Here is a 16,737-nt window from a genome sequence, read left to right as displayed (position 1 = left end):
GTGTGAATGTGTGTTCCTCTGCGTGAATGTGTGTTCCTCTGCGTGAATGTGTGTTCCTCTGTGTCAATGTTTGTTCCTCTGCGTGAATGTGTGTTCCTCTGCGTGAATGTGTGTTCCTCTGCGTGAATGTGTGTTCCTCTGTGTGAATGTGTGTTCCTCTGCGTGAATGTGTGTTCCTCTGTGTGAATGTGTGTTCCTCTGTGTGAATGTGTGTTCCTCTGTGTGAATGTGTGTTCCTCTGTGTGAATATTTGCTCCTCTGTGTGAATATTTGCTCCTGTGTGTGAATGTGTGTTCCACTGTGTGAATGTGTGTTCCTCTGTGTGAATGTGTGTTCCTCTGCGTGAATGTGTGTTCCTCTGTGTGAATATTTGCTCCTCTGTGTGAATATTTGCTCCTGTGTGTGAATGTGTGTTCCACTGTGTGAATGTGTGTTCCTCTGTGTGAATGTGTGTTCCTCTGTGTGAATGTGTGTTCCTCTGCGTGAATGTGTGTTCCTCTGTGTGAATGTGTGTTCCTCTGCGTGAATGTGTGTTCCTCTGTGTGAATATTTGCTCCTCTGTGTGAATATTTGCTCCTGTGTGTGAATGTGTGTTCCTCTGTGTGAATGTGTGTTCCTCTGTGTGAATGTGTGTTCCTCTGTGTGAATATTTGCTCCTCTGTGTGAATGTGTGTTCCACTGTGTGAATGTGTGTTCCTCTGTGTGAATGTGTGTTCCTCTGTGTGAATGTGTGTTCCTCTGTGTGAATGTTTGTTCCTCTGTGTGAATGTGTGTTCCTCTGTGTGCATATTTGCTCCTCTGTGTGATTATTTGCTCCTGTGTGTGAATGTGTGTTCCACTGTGTGAATGTGTGTTCCTCTGTGTGAATGTGTGTTCCTCTGTGTGAATGTTTGTTCCTCTGTGTGAATGTGTTTTCCTCTGTGTGAATGTGTGTTCCTCTGTGTGATTGTGTGTTCCTCTGCGTGAATGTGTGTTCCTCTGTGTGAATGTATGTTCCTCTGCGTGAATGTGTGTTTGTCTGCGTGAATGCGTGTTCCTCTGTGTGAATGTGTGTTCCTCTGCGTGAATGTGTGTTCCTCTGTGTGAATGTGTGTTCCTCTGCGTGAATGTGTGTTCCTCTGCGTGAATGTGTGTTCCTCTGCGTGAATGTTTGTTCCTCTGTGTGAATGTGTGTTCCTCTGCGTGAATGTGTTCCTCTGCGTGAATGTGTGTTCCTCTGCGTGAATGTGTGTTCCTCTGCGTGAATGTGTGTTCCTCTGTGTGAATGTGTGTTCCTCTGTGTGAATGTGTGTTCCTCTGTGTGAATGTGTGTTCCTCTGTGTGAATGTGTGTTCCTCTGTGTGAATATTTGCTCCTCTGTGTGAATATTTGCTCCTCTGTGTGAATGTGTGTTCCTCTGTGTGAATGTGTGTTCCTCTGTGTGAATGTTTGTTCCTCTGTGTGAATGTGTGTTCCTCTGTGTGAATGTGTGTTCCTCTGTGTGAATGTGTGTTCCTCTGTGTGAATGTGTGTTCCTCTGTGTGAATGTGTGTTCTACTGTGTGAATATTTGCTCCTCTGTGTGAATGTGTGTTCCACTGTGTGAATGTGTGTTCCACTGTGTGAATGTGTGTTCCACTGTGTGAATATTTGCTCCTCTGTGTGAATATTTGCTCCTCTGTGTGAATATTTGCTCCTGTGTGTGAATGTGTGTTCCACTGTGTGAATGTGTGTTCCTCTGTGTGAATGTGTGTTCCTCTGTGTGAATGTGTGTTCCTCTGTGTGAATGTTTGTTCCTCTGTGTGAATGTGTGTTCCTCTGTGTGAATGTGTGTTCCTCTGCGTGAATGTGTGTTCCTCTGTGTGAATATTTGCTCCTCTGTGTGAATATTTGCTCCTGTGTGTGAATATGTGTTCCACTGTGTGAATGTGTGTTCCTCTGTGTGAATGTGTGTTCCTCTGAGTGAATGTGTGTTCTTCTGCGTGAATGTGTGTTCCTCTGCGTGAATGTGTGTTCCTCTGCGTGAATGTGTGTTCCTCTGCGTGAATGTGTGTTCCTCTGCGTGAATGTGTGTTCCTCTGTGTGAATGTGTGTTCCTCTGTGTGAATATTTGCTCCTCTGTGTGAATATTTGCTCCTGTGTGTGAATGTGTGTTCCACTGTGTGAATGTGTGTTCCTCTGTGTGAATGTGTGTTCCTCTGTGTGAATGTTTGTTCCTCTGTGTGAATGTGTGTTCCTCTGTGTGAATGTGTGTTCCTCTGTGTGAATGTGTGTTCTACTGTGTGAATATTTGCTCCCCTGTGTGAATATTTGCTCCTCTGTGTGAATGTGTGTACCACTGTGTGAATGTGTGTTCCACTGTGTGAATATTTGCTCCTCTGTGTGAATATTTGCTCCTCTGTGTGAATATTTGCTCCTCTGTGTGAATATTTGCTCCTGTGTGTGAATGTGTGTTCCACTGTGTGAATGTGTGTTCCTCTGTGTGAATGTGTGTTCCTCTGTGTGAATGTGTGTTCCTCTGTGTGAATGTGTGTTCCTCTGTGTGAATGTTTGTTCCTCTGTGTGAATGTGTGTTCCTCTGTGTGAATGTGTGTTCCTCTGCGTGAATGTGTGTTCCTCTGTGTGAATATTTGCTCCTCTGTGTGAATATTTGCTCCTGTGTGTGAATGTGTGTTCCACTGTGTGAATGTGTGTTCCTCTGTGTGAATGTGTGTTCCTCTGTGTGAATGTGTGTTCCTCTGCGTGAATGTGTGTTCCTCTGTGTGAATGTGTGTTCCTCTGCGTGAATGTGTGTTCCTCTGTGTGAATGTGTGTTCCTCTGCGTGAATGTGTGTTCCTCTGCGTGAATGTGTGTTCCTCTGCGTGAATGTGTGTTCCTCTGCGTGAATGTGTGTTCTTCTGGTGTGAGTGTGTTTTGTTCTGTGTGTTGGCCCACAGCGCCTCATGGATGCCCAGTCGGGAGTTGCTGGATCTGTTTGAAGTCTGTCCCATTTAGCACGGTGGGAGTGCCACACAACACGATGGAGGGTATCCTCAATGTGAAGATGGGCCTTTTTCTCCACAAGGACTGTGCGGTGGTCACTTCTACCGATACTGTCATGGACAGATGTATCTGCCTCCATACCCAGGAATGGTGATGATGGTGATAATGGCGTCTGGGTCATTGGGCTGTATTCTCTGTCCTGGGATGCCCAGAATGCCGTCTCCGATAGGATGGTGAATCGGCACAGGCGCAAAATTGGGATGGGCGCCGGGTTCTGACCCTTCTCCAGTGAGTTCCACTCCAAGCGCCAGCAAGAACATGGAAATAAATACAAATGGTTTGTAATGTCCCTTTTGCATCTGTTTATTGGGCCTGGTGCCCTCTGCTCTGGCGTTCCGTGATTCCCCCGTGCCCAGGGCAGGGAATTACATGGGTACGGTTCACTTGTGGGCCAAGGGGGCAACGGAATGTGGAATCCTCCCCCTGACACCATCTCTTCAGCCACGTATCCATCCTATATACCCTGCCATTTCTACTCTGACTAGCACGTGGCACCGGTAGTAATCCTGAGATCACTACCTTAGAGGGCCCATTTCTTAACTTCCTTCCTCGCTCCCTGTGTTCTGCTTTCAGGGCCTCATCCTTTTTTTTAAACCTATGTCGTTTCTACCGATGTGACCACGACCACTGGCCGTTCACCTTCCCCCTACAGAATGTCCTGTACCCGCTCCGAGACATCCTTGACCCTAGCACCAGGGAGGCAACATACCATCCTGGAGTCTCATTTGCGGCCACAGAAACGCCTGTCTATTCCCCTTACAATTGAATCCCCGATAACTATTACACTATCACACTTATCACCCCTCCTCTTTTGCATGGAATGAATTTGGCTGCTGCTCCTTCCCTCTGAGAGGCCACTCCCCTCAACAGTATCCAAAGCTGTTTATCGGTTTTACAGGGGAATGGCCACAGGAGATTCCTGCACTGCCTACCTCGCTCTCGTGCTCCCTTCCTGCCCATGGAGTCTGAGCCTGTGGTGTGACCGCCTCTCTATACGTGCTGTCCACAACACTCTCCACCTTGCGGTTGCTCCTCAGTGTCCCCAGCCGATACTCCAGCTCTGAAACCAGGGCTTCCAGGAGCTGTAGCTGGAGATACGTCCTGTACACATGCTGCCCAGGCACTGGTAATGTTCCCAGCTTCCCACATGGTACAGGAGGAGCAAACCAAGGCTTTGAGCTCACCTGTCATGAGTAGCCCTTTAAAGTAAAGCTTGGAAAATGTTTAATATCAGATTATATGTAATTCTCTGCGGCCCTTCTGTCCTTGTCCACGGTACTACCAATTATAGCACTTACAGATTATAAACCACAAAAAGTGTTTTCAAACTATAAGTAATAAAAATTGTGAAGCCTTACCCATTACTTACCAACCAGCTCTCCCCCCTTGTAGCTGCAGCAGGGCAACACCCCTTCTGGAGATTTAAAAATTACAGAGCAAGGCGAAAAAACAAAGAGCTCCTCCTCTGGCTCTGCACCAAATTCTTACTCTGCTCAAACTCCGAAGTTTAAACTCTCTCTGGCTGTGTCTCACTCTGGCTGTTCCTCACCCTGGCTGTGTCTCACTCTGGCTGTGTCTCACTCTGGCTGTGTCTCACTCTGGCTGTGTCTCACTCTGGCTGTGTCTCACTCTGGCTGTGTCTCACTCTGGCTGTGTCTCACTCTGGCTGTGTCTCACTCTGGCTGTGTCTCACTCTGGCTGTGTCTCACTCTGGCTGTTCCTCACTCTGGCTGTTCCTCACTCTGGCTGTTCCTCACCCTGGCTGTGATTCTCTGGCTATGCCTCACTCTGACTGTAGCCTGTTCCACTCCCCGTGCTCAAAGCTACACCAGTGCAGGATGCGTTGCGCCAGTGTGGGTTATGCAGTTTGTCCTGCACCAGTCAGGGTTGTTCTGTGCCAGTGCGGGACACACAGTGCCAGTGTGTGACGCACTGCGTCAATGTGGGAAGCACTGCGCCAATGAGGGTTGTCCTGCATCAGTGGGGGGTGCGTTGCACCAGGCGGTTTGCATTGCACCAATGCAGGATGCGTTGTGCCAGGCAGGATACATTGCACCAGTGAGGGTTGTCCTGCATCAGTTGGGGTTGTCCTGTGCCAATGCGGAATGCGTTGCACCAGTGCGGTATGCACTGCGCCAGTATGGGATGTGCTGCACCAGTGCGGGATGCGTTGCACCAGTCAGGGTTGTCCTGCAATAGTGGGAGTTGTTCTGCACCATTGCAGGATGTGTTGCACCAGTGCGGGATGCATTGCACCAGTGCAGGGTGGGATATGCTGCACCAGTGTCGGATGCGCATTGCCCGTGGTGGATGTGCTACACCAGTGCGGGATGCACTGCGTCAGTGCGGGATGCATCGCGTCAGTGCAGGATGTGCTGCGCCAGTGCAGGATGCACAGCACCAGTGCGGGATGCGCTGCACCAGTGCGGGATGCGCTGCGCCAGTGCGGAATGCGCTGCGCCAGTGTGGGATGCGCTGTGCCAGTGTGGGATGCGCTGCGCCAGTGTGGGATGCGCTGTGCCAGTGAGAGATGCGCTGCGCCAGTGCGGGATGCGCTGCGCCAGTGTGAGATGCGCTGTGCCAGCGTGGGATGCGCTGTGCCAGTGTGAGATGCACTGTTCCAGTGTGGGATGCGCTGTGCCAGTGTGAGATGCACTGTGCTAGTGTGGGATGCGCTGTGCCAGTGCGGGATGCTCTGTGCCAGTTTGGGATGTGTTGTGCCAGTGTGGGATGCGCTGTGCCAGTGCGGGATGCGCTGTGCCAGTGCGGGATTCGCTGTGCCAGTGTGGGATTCGCTGTGCCAGTGTGGGATGCGCTGTGCCAGTGCGGGATGCGCTGTGCCAGTGTGGGATGCGCTGTGCCAGTGTGAGATGCGCTGTGCCATTGAGGGATGCGCTGTGCCAGTGTGAGATGCGCTGTGCCAGTGTGGGATGCGCTGTGCCAGTGTGGGATTCGCTGTGCCAGTGTGGGATGCGCTGTGCCAGTGCGGGATGCGCTGTGCCAGTGTGGGATGCGCTGTGCCAGTGTGAGATGCGCTGTGCCAGTGTGGGATGCGCTGTGCCAGTGCGGGATGCACTGTGCCGGTTTGGGATGTGCTGTGCCAGTGTGGGATTCGCTGTGCCAGTGTGGGATGCACTGTTCCAGTGCGGGATGCACTGTGCCAGTGCGGGATTCGCTGTGCCAGTGTGGGATTCGCTGTGCCAGTGTGGGATGCGCTGTGCCAGTGCGGGATGCGCTGTGCCAGTGTGGGATGCGCTGTGCCAGTGTGAGATGCGCTGTGCCATTGTGGGATGCGCTGTGCCAGTGTGAGATGCGCTGTGCCAGTGTGGGATGCGCTGTGCCAGTGTGGGATTCGCTGTGCCAGTGTGGGATGCGCTGTGCCAGTGCGGGATGCGCTGTGCCAGTGTGGGATGCGCTGTGCCAGTGTGAGATGCGCTGTGCCAGTGTGGGATGCGCTGTGCCAGTGCGGGATGCACTGTGCCGGTTTGGGATGTGCTGTGCCAGTGTGGGATTCGCTGTGCCAGTGTGGGATGCACTGTTCCAGTGCGGGATGCACTGTGCCAGTGCGGGATTCGCTGTGCCAGTGTGGGATGCGCTGTGCCAGTTTGGGATGTGCTGTGCCAGTGTGGGATGCGCTGTGCCAGTGTGGGATGCGCTGTGCCAGTGCGGGATGCACTGTGCCAGTTTGGGATGTGCTGTGCCAGTGTGGGATGCACTGTGCCAGTGTGGGATGCACTGTGCCAGTGCGGGATGCGCTGTGCCAGTGCGGGATTCGCTGTGCCAGTGTGGGATTCGCTGTGCCAGTGCAGGATGCGCTGTGCCAGTGCGGGATTCGCTGTGCCAGTGTGGGATTCGCTGTGCCAGTGTGGGATTCGCTGTGCCAGTGTGAGATGCGCTGTGCCAGTGCGGGATGCGCTGTGCCAGTGTGAGATGCGCTGTGCCAGTGCGGGATGCTCTGTGCCAGTTTGGGATGTGCTGTGCCAGTGCGGGATGCGCTGTGCCAGTGTGAGATGCGCTGTGCCAGTGCGGGATGCTCTGTGCCAGTGTGGGATGCGCTGTGCCAGTGCGGGATGCGCTGTGCCAGTGCGGGATTCGCTGTCCCAGTGTGGGATGCGCTGTCCCAGTGCGGGATGCGCTGTGCCAGTGTGAGATGCGCTGTGCCAGTGCGGGATGCTCTGTGCCAGTTTGGGATGTGCTGTGCCAGTGCGGGATGCGCTGTGCCAGTGTGAGATGCGCTGTGCCAGTGCGGGATGCTCTGTGCCAGTGTGGGATGCGCTGTGCCAGTGCGGGATGCGCTGTGCCAGTGCGGGATTCGCTGTGCCAGTGTGGGATTCGCTGTGCCAGTTTGGGATGTGCTGTGCCAGTGTGGGATGCGCTGTGCCAGTGTGGGATGTGCTGTGCCAGTGCGGGATGCGCTGTGCCAGTGTGGGATGCGCTGTGCCAGTGCGGGATGCGCTGTGCCAGTGTGGGATGCGCTGTGCCAGTGTGGGATTCGCTGTGCCAGTGCGGGATTCGCTGTGCCAGTGTGGGATGCGCTGTGCCAGTGCGGGATGCTCCGTGCCAGTGTGGGATGCGCTGTGCCAGTGCGGGATTCGCTGTGCCAGTGTGGGATGCGCTGTGCCAGTGTGGGATTCGCTGTGCCAGTGCGGGATTCGCTGTGCCAGTGTGAGATGCGCTGTGCCAGTGTGGGATTCGCTGTGCCAGTGTGGGATGCGCTGTGCCAGTGTGGGATTCGCTGTGCCAGTGTGGGATTCGCTGTGCCAGTGTGGGATTCGCTGTGCCAGTGCGGGATTCGCTGTGCCAGTGTGAGATGCGCTGTGCCAGTGTGGGATTCGCTGTGCCAGTGTGGGATTCGCTGTGCCAGTGTGGGATTCGCTGTGCCAGTGTGGGATTCGCTGTGCCAGTGTGGGATTCGCTGTGCCAGTGTGGGATTCGCTGTGCCAGTGTGGGATTCGCTGTGCCAGTGTGGGATTCGCTGTGCCAGTGTGGGATTCGCTGTGCCAGTGCAGGATTCGCTGTGCCAGTGTGGGATTCGCTGTGCCAGTGTGGGATGTTTTGTCAAACGCTGACGGAGTGTTACATAAATATTCTCCATTTCAATCTTCTTGTTACAGAGAAAGATGAAGTTTTCCAGAATGTTCTCACGCAGGTTGCAGAACAATTCTCCAGGTAATTGGCAAATTATTACAGCTTTGCGAGCTCACAACCTCCGGCTGATCTCAACATCGAGTCACAAAATCTGATTCTTTCTTTCAGAGCTTTCAAAATCAACGACCTGAAACTGGAAGTTACAAACCGATTGGCAATGCTGGAAAAGAGAGTGGAATGTAGGTATTAGAGAATACAGCTCCCAGGGAGAGAGTGGAATGTAGGTATTAGAGAATACAGACATCAGGGAGGGAGTGGAATGTAGGTATTAGAGAATACAGCTCTCAGGGAGGGAGTGGAATGTAGGTATTAGAGAATATAGCTCTCAGGGAGAGAGTGGAATGTAGGTATAAGAGAGCTCAGCTCCCAGGGAGGGAGTGGAATGTAGGTATTAGACAGTACAGCTCCCAGGGAGAGAGTGGAATGTAGGTATGAGAGAGCACAGCTCCCAGGGAAGAAGTGGAATGTAGGTATTAGAGAGTACAGCTCCCAGGGGGGGAGTGGAATGTAGGTATGAGAGAGCACAGCTCCCAGGGAAGAAGTGGAATGTAGGCATTGGAGAGTGCAGCTCCCAGGGAGAGAGTGTAATGTAGGTTTTAGAGAGTACAGCTCTCACGGAGTGAGAGGAATGTAGGTATTAGAGAGCAAAGCTCCCAGGGAGAAAGTGGAATGTAGGTATTAGAGAGTGCAGCTCCCAGGGAGAGAGTGGAATGCAGGTATTAGAGAGTACAGCTCCAAGGGAGGGAGTGGAATGTAGGTTTTAGAGAGTACAGTTCCCAGGGAGTGAGTGGAATGTAGGTATTAGAGAGTGCAGCTCCCATGGAGAGAGTGGAATGTCGGTATTAGAGAGTACAGCATCAGGAAGAGAGTGGAATGTAGGTATTAGAGAGCTCAGCTCCCAGGGAGGGAGTGGAATGTAGGTATTAGAGAGTACAGCTCTCAGGGAGTGAGTGGAATGTAGGTATTAGAGAGTACAGCTCCCAGGGAGAGAGTGGAATGTAGGTATTAGACAGTACAGCTCCCAGGGAGAGAGTGGAATGTAGGTATTAGAGAGTACAGCTCCCAGGGAGAGAGTGGAATGTAGGTATTAGAGAGTACAGCTCCCAGGGAGAGAGTGGAATGTAGGTGTTAGACAGTACAGTTCCGAGGGAGAGAGTGGAATGCAGGTATTGGAGAGTACAGCTCTCAGGGAGAGAGTGGAATGTAGGTATTAGAGAGCTCAGCTCCCAGGGAGTGAGTGGAATGTAGGTATTAGAGAGCTCAGCTCACAGGGAGTGAGTGGAATGTAGGTATTAGAAAGCTCAGCTCCCAGGGTGAAAGTGGAATGTAGGTAATAGAGAGTGCAGATCCCAGGGAGAGAGTGGAATGTCGGTATTATAGAGTACAGCTCCCAGCGAGTGAGTGGAATGTAGGTATTGGAGAGCACAGCTCCCAGGGACAGAGTGAATGCAAGTATTAGAGAGCTCAACTCCCAGGGAGTGAGTGGAATGTATGTATTAGAGAGCTCAGCTCCCAGGGAGTGAGTGGAATGTAGGTATTAGAGAGCTCAGCTCCCTGGGAAGAAGTGGAATGTAGGTATTAGAGAGTACAGCTCCCAGGGAGAGAGTGGAATGTAGGTAAAAGAGAGTACAGTTCTCACGGAGGGAGTGGAATGTAGGTATTATAGAGCACAGCTCCCAGGGAGAGAGTGAATGCAGGTATTACAGAGCTCAGCTCCCAGGGAGTGAGTGGACTGTAGGTATTAGAGAGCTCAGCTCCCAGGGAGAGAGTGGAATGTAGGTATTAGAGAGCTCAGCTCCCAGGGAGAAAGTGGAATGTAGGTATGAGAGAGTGCAGCTCCCAGTAAGAGAGTGGAATGTAGGTATTAGAGAGTACAGCTTCAGGAAGAGAGTGGAATGTAGGTATTAGAGAGCTCCGCTCCCAGGGAGTGAGTGGAATGTAGCTATTAGAGAATACAGCTCTCAGGGAGAGAGTGGAATGTAGGTATTAGAGAGTACAGCTCTCAGGGAGAGAGTGGAATGTAGGTATTAGCGAGTACAGCTCCCAGGGAGTGAGTGGAATGTCGGTATTAGAGAGTACAGCTCTCAGGGAGAGAGTGGAATGTAGGTATTAGAGAGTACAGCTCCCAGGGAGAGAGTGGAGTGTAGGTATTAGAGAGCTCCGCTCCCAGGGATGGAGTGGAATGTAGGTATTAGAGAGTACAGCTCCCAGGGAGAGAGTGGAATGTAGGCATTGGAGAGTACAGCTCCCAGGGGGAGAGTGAAATGTAGGTATTAGAGAGCTCAGCTCCCAGGCAGTGAGTGGAATGTAGGTATTACAGAGTACAGCTCCCAGGGAGAGAGTGGAATGTAGGTATTAGAGAGTACAGCTCTCAGGCAGGGACTGGAATGTAGGTATTAGAGAGCTCAGCTCTCTGGGAGAGAGTGGAATGTGGGTATTAGAGAACTCAGTTCCCAAGCAGAGAGTGGAATGTAGGTATTAGAGTGTACAGCTCCCAGAGAGGGAATGGAATGTAGGTATTAGGGAGTACAGCTCTCAGGGTGGGAGTGGAATGTAGGTTTTGGAGAGCACAGCTCACAGGGAGAGAGTGAATGTAGGTATTAGAGAGCTCAGCTCCCATGGAGAGAGTGAAATGTAGGTATTAGAGAGCTCAGCTCCCAGGGAGAGAGTGGAATGTCGGTACTAGAGTGTACAGCTCCTAGGGAGAGAGTCGAATGTAGGTATTAGAGAAATCATCTCCGAGGGAGAGAGTGGAATGTAGGTATTAGAGAGCTCAGCTCCCAATGAGAGAGTGGAATGTAGGTATTAGAGAGTACAGCTCCCAGGGAGAGAGTGAAATGTAGGTATTAGAGAAATCATCTCCGAGGGAGAGAGTGGAATGTAGGTATTAGAGAGCTCAGCTCCCAGGGAGAAAGTGGAATGTAGGTATTAGAGAATACAGCTCTCAGGGAGGGAGGGGAATGTAGGTATTAGAGAGTATAGCTCCCAGGGAGGGAGTGGAATGTAGGTATTAGAGAGTACAGGTTTCAGGGAAGAGAGTGGAATGTAGGTATTAGAAAGCACTGCTCCCAGGGAGGGAGTGGAATGTAGGTATTAGAGAGCTCCGCTCCCAGGGAGAGAGTGGAATGTAGGTATTAGGGAGCACCGCTCCCAGGGATTGAGTGGAATGTCGGTATTAGAGAGTACAGCTCCCAGGGAGTGAGTGGAATGTCGGTATTAGAGAGTAACGCTCCCAGGGAGAGAGTGGAATGTAGGTTTTAGAGAGCACAGCTCCCAGGGAGAGAGTGAATGCAGGTATTAGGAAGCTCAGCGCCCAGGGAGAGAGTGGAATGTAGGTATTAGAGAGCTCAGCGACCAGGGAGTGAGTGGAATGAATGTGTTAGAGAGCTCAGCTCCCAGGGAGAGAGTGAATAGGTATTAGGAAGCTCAGCGCCCAGGGAGAGAGTGGAATGTAGGTATTATGGAGCTCAGCGCCCAGGGAGTGAGTGGAATGAATGTGTTAGAGAGCTCAGCTCCCAGGGAGAGAGTGAATGCAGGTATTAGGAAGCTCAGCGCCCAGGGAGAGAGTGGAATGTAGGTATTAGAGAGCTCAGCGACCAGGGAGTGAGTGGAATGAATGTGTTAGAGAGCTCAGCTCCCAGGGAGAGAGTGAATGTAGGTATTAGGAAGCTCAGCGCCCAGGGAGAGAGTGGAATGTAGGTATTAGAGAGCTCAGCGCCCAGGGAGTCAGTGGAATGTAGGTATTAGAGAGTACAGCTCCTAGGGAGAGAGTCGAATGCAGGTATTGGAGAGTACAGCTCCCATGGAGGGAGTGGAATGTAGGTATTAGAGAGCTCATCTCTCAGGGAGTGAGTGGAATGTAGGTATTAGAGAGCTCAGCTCCCAGGGAGAGAGTGGAATGTAGGTATTAGAGAGTACAGCTCCTATGGAGAGAGTCGAATGCAGGTATTGGAGAGCACTGCTCCCAGGGATTGAGTGGAATGTAGGTATTAGAGAGTACAGCTCCTAGCGAGAGAGTCGAATGTAGGTATTGGAGAGTACAGCTCCTAGGGAGGGAATGTAATGTAGTTATTAGAGAGCTCAGCTCCCAGACAGAGAGTGGAATTTAGGTATTAGAGAGCACAACTCTCAGGGAGAGAGTGGAATGTAGGTATTAGAGAGCTCAGCTCCCAGGGAGAGAGTGAAATTTAGGTATTTGAGATCTCAGCTCCCAGGGAGAGAGTGGAATGTAGGTACTAGAGAGTACTAAGAAGTCTTACAACACCAGGTTAACGTCCAACAGGTTTGATTCAAACACAAGCTTTTGGAGCGCTGCTCCTTCCTCAGGTGGGAAAGTACAGATGAATGTAGGTATTAGAGTGCTCAGCTCCCAGGGAGAGAGTGGAATGTAGGTATTAGAGAGTACAGCTCCTAGGGAGAGAGTGGAATGTAGGTATTAGGGAGCACCGCTCCCAGGGATTGAGTGGAATGTCGGTATTAGAGAGTACAGCTCCCAGGGAGTGAGTGGAATGTCGGTATTAGAGAGTAACGCTCCCAGGGAGAGAGTGGAATGTAGGTATTAGAGAGTACAGCTCTCAGAGAGGGAGTGGAATGTAGGTTTTAGAGAGCACAGCTCCCAGGGAGAGAGTGAATGCAGGTATTAGGAAGCTCAGCTCCCAGGGAGAGAGTGGAATGTAGGTATTAAAGAACTCAGCTCCCAAGGAGAGAGTGGAATGTAGGTATTAAAGAACTCAGCTCCCAAGCAGATAGTGGAATGTAGGTATTAGGGAGTACAGCTCCCAAGGAGAGAGTGGAATGTAGGTATTAGAGTGTACAGCTCCCAGAGAGGGAGTGGAATGTAGGTATTAGGGAGTACAGCTCTCAGGGTGGGAGTGGAATGTAGGTTTTGGAGAGCACAGCTCACAGGGAGAGAGTGAATGTAGGTATTAGAGAATTCAGCTCCCAGGGAGTGAGTGGAATGTAGGTATTAGAGAGTACAGCCCTCAGGCAGGGACTGGAATGTAGGTATTAGAGAGCACAGCTCCCAGGGGGAGATTGGAATGTAGGTATTAGAGAGTACAGCTCCCAGGGAGAGAGTGGAATGTAGGTATTAGAGAGTACAGCTCCCAGGGAGAGAGTGGAATATAGGTATTAGAGAGCACCGCTCCAAGGGAGAGAGTGGAATGTAGGTATTAGAGTGTACAGCTCTCAGGGTGGGAGTGGAATGTAGGTATTAGGGAGTACAGCTCTCAGGGTGGGAGTGGAATGTAGGTTTTGGAGAGCACAGCTCACAGGGAGAGAGTGAATGTAGGTATTAGAGAGCTCAGCACTCAGGGAGAGAGTGAATGTAGGTATTAGAGAGCTCAGCTCCCAGGGAGAGAGTGAATTTAGGTATTAGAGAGCTCAGCTCCCAGGGAGTGGAATGAAGGTATTAGAGAGTTCAGCTCCCAGAGAGAGAGTGGGATGTAGGTATTAGAGAGTACAACTCTCAGGGAGAGAGTGGAATGTAGATATTGGAGAGCACAGCTCGCAGGCAGAGAGTGGAATGTAGGTAATAGGGTGCTCAGCTCCCAGGGAGAGAATGGAATGTAGGTATTAGAGAGTACAGTTCCCAGGGAGAGCATGTAATGTAGGTATTAGAGTGCAACTCTCAGGGAGAGAGTGGAATGTAGGTATTAGAGAGCTCAGCTACCAGGGAGAGAGTGGAATGTAGGTATTAGAGACCTCATCTCCCAGGCAGGGAGTGGAATGTAGGTATTGCAGAGTCCAGCTCCTAGGGAGAGAGTGGAATGTAGGTATTAGAGAGAACAGCTCTCAGGTAGGGACTGGAATGTAGGCATTAGAGAGTACAGCTCCCAGGGACAGAGTGGAATGTAGGTATTAGAGAGTACAGCTCCCAGGGAGGGAGTGGAATGTAGGTATTAGAGAACTCAGCTCCCAAGGACAGAGTGGAATGTAGGTATTAGAGTGTACAGCTCCCAGGGCGGGAGTGGAATGTATGTATTAGAGAGTACAGCTCTCAGGGTGGGAGTGCAATGCAGGTATTAGAGCGTTCAGCTCCCAGAGAGAGAGTGGAATGTATGTATTAGAGAGGAGAACTCTCAGGGAGAGAGTGGAATGTAGGTCTTAGAGAGCACAGCTCCCAGGCAGAGAGTGGAATGAAGGTGTTAGAGAGCTCAGCTCCGAGGGAGAGAGTGAATGTAGGTATTAGAGAACTCAGCTCCCAGGGAGTGAGTGGAATGAAGGTATTAGGGAGCACAGTCCCAGGCAGAGAGTGGAATGTAGGTAATAGAGTGCTCAGCTCCCAGGGGCAGAATGGAATGTCGGTATTAGAGAGTACAGCTCCCAGGGAGAGAGAGGAATGTAGGTATTAGAGAGCTCAGCTCCCAGGGAGAGAGTGGAATGTATGTATTAGAGAGAACAGCTCCCAGCGAGGGAGATGAATGTACGTATTAGTGTACAGCTCCCAGGGAGAGAGTGGAATGTAGGTATTAGAGAGCTCATCTCCCAGGCAGGGAGTGGAATGTATTTTTTAGAGAGTACAGCTCCCAGGGGGAGAGTGGAATGTAGGTATTAGAGAGCTCATCTCCCAGGCAGGGAGTGGAATGTATTTTTTAGAGAGTACAGCTCCCAGGGGGAGTGTGGAATGTAGGTATTAGAGAGTACAGCTCTCTGGCAGGGACTGGAATGTAGGTATTAGAGAGCACAGCTCCCAGCGAGAGAGTGAATGTAGGTATTGGAGAGATCAGCTCCCATGGAGAGAGTGAATGTAGGTATTAGAGAATTCAGCTCCCAGGGAGTGAGTGGAATGAAGGTGTTAGAGAGCTCAGCTCCCAGGGAGAGAGTGAATGTAGGTATTAGAGAACTCAGCTCCCAGGGAGTGAGTGGAATGAAGGTATTAGAGAGCTCAGCTCGCAGAGAGAGAGTGGAATGTAGGTATTAGAGAGTACAACTCTCAGGGAGAGAGTGGAATGTAGGTATTAGAGAGTATAACTCTCAGGGAGAGAGTGGAATGTAGGTATTAGAGAGCACAGCTCCCAGGCAGAGAGTGGAATGTAGGTATTAGAGAGTACAACTCTCAGGGAGAGAGTGGAATGTAGGTATTAGAGAGCACAGCTCCCAGGCAGAGAGTGGAATGTAGGTAATAGAGTGCTCAGCTCCCAGGGAGAGAATGGAAAGTCGGTATGAGAGAGTACAGCTCCCAGCAGAGAGAGGAATGTAGGTATTAGAGAGTACAGCTCCCATGGAGAGAGTGAATATAGGTATTACAGTACAGTTCCCAGGGAGAGCGTGGAATGTAGGCATTAGAGAGCACCGCTCCTAGGGAGAGAGTGGAATGTAGGTATTCGAGAGTATAGCTTCCAGGGAGGGAGTAGATTTTAGAGAGCTCAACTCCCAGGGAGAGAGTGGAATGTAGGTATTAGAGAGCTCATCTCCCATGGAGTGAGTGGAATGTAGGTATTAGAGAGCTCAGCTCCCAGGGAGAGAGTGAAATGTAGGTATTAGAGAGTACAGCTCCCAGGGATGGAGTGGAATGTCGGTATTAGAGAGCTCATCTCCCAGGGAGAGAGTGGAATGTAGGTATTAGAGAGCTCAGCTCCCAGGGAGAGAGTTGAATGTAGGTATTTGAGAGTACAGCTCCCAGGGAGGGAGTGGAATGTCGGTATTAGAGAGCTCAGCTCCCAGGGAGAGAGTGGAATGTAGGTATTAGAGAGTACAGCTCCCAGGGAGAGAGTGGCATGTAGGTATTAGAGAGTACAGCTCCCAGGGAGAGAGTGAAATGTAGGTATTGGAGAGTACAGCTCCCAGGGAGGGAATGTAATGTAGTTATTAGAGAGCTCAGCTCCCAGACAGAGAGTGGAATTTTGGTATTAGAGAGCACAACTCTCAGGGAGAGAGTGGAATGTAGGTATTAGAGAGCTAAGCTCCCAGGGAGAAAGTGGAATGTAGGTATTAGAGAGTACAGCTCCCAGCGAGGGAAATGAATGTAGGTATTAGAGTACAGCTCCCAGGGAGAGAGTGGAATGTAGGTATTAGAGAGATCATCTCCCAGGCAGTGAGTGGAATGTAGGTATTACAGAGTACAGCTCCCAGGGAGAGAGTGGAATGTAGGTATTAGAGAGTACAGCTCTCAGGCAGGGACTGGAATGTAGGTATTAGAGAGTACAGCTCTCAGGCAGGGACTGGAATGTAGGTATTAGAGAGCTCAGCTCTCTGGGAGAGAGTGGAATGTGGGTATTAGAGAACTCAGCTCCCAAGCAGGAGTGGAATGTAGGTATTACAGAGTACAGCTCCCAGGGAGAGAGTGGAATGTAGGTATTAGAGAGTACAGCTCCCAGGGAGAGAGTGGAATGTAGGTATTAGAGAGTACAGCTCTCAGGCAGGGACTGGAATGTAGGTATTAGAGAGCTCAGCTCTCTGGGAGAGAGTGGAATGTGGGTATTAGAGAACTCAGCTCCCAAGCAGGAGTGGAATGTAGGTATTAGAGTGTACAGCTCCCAGAGAGGGAGTGGAATGTAGGTATTAGGGAGTACAGCTCTCAGGGTGGGAGTGGAATGTAGGTTTTAGAGAGCACAGCTCCCAGGGAGG

At 51.0% G+C, this 16,737-nt stretch overlaps 1 protein-coding gene across 1 annotated transcript in view; it reads left to right on the top strand.

Moving 5' to 3' along the window:
• LOC119968624 (high affinity cGMP-specific 3',5'-cyclic phosphodiesterase 9A-like) overlaps window positions 1-16,737 on the top strand; it is an 82,368-nt gene that overhangs the window by 21,426 nt on the left and 44,205 nt on the right. The window contains exons 5-6 of the mRNA XM_038801245.1: window positions 8,136-8,190; window positions 8,278-8,352. Of these exons, the coding sequence (XP_038657173.1) occupies window positions 8,136-8,190; window positions 8,278-8,352 (130 nt within the window). The remainder of the gene's footprint in view (window positions 1-8,135; window positions 8,191-8,277; window positions 8,353-16,737) is intronic.

Source organism: Scyliorhinus canicula, chromosome 7 (genome assembly GCF_902713615.1).
Source record: "Scyliorhinus canicula chromosome 7, sScyCan1.1, whole genome shotgun sequence".
Lineage (NCBI taxonomy): Eukaryota > Metazoa > Chordata > Chondrichthyes > Carcharhiniformes > Scyliorhinidae > Scyliorhinus > Scyliorhinus canicula.
Note: the sequence above shows the minus strand (reverse complement) of the source record. Positions and strands in the feature narration are given on the sequence as shown.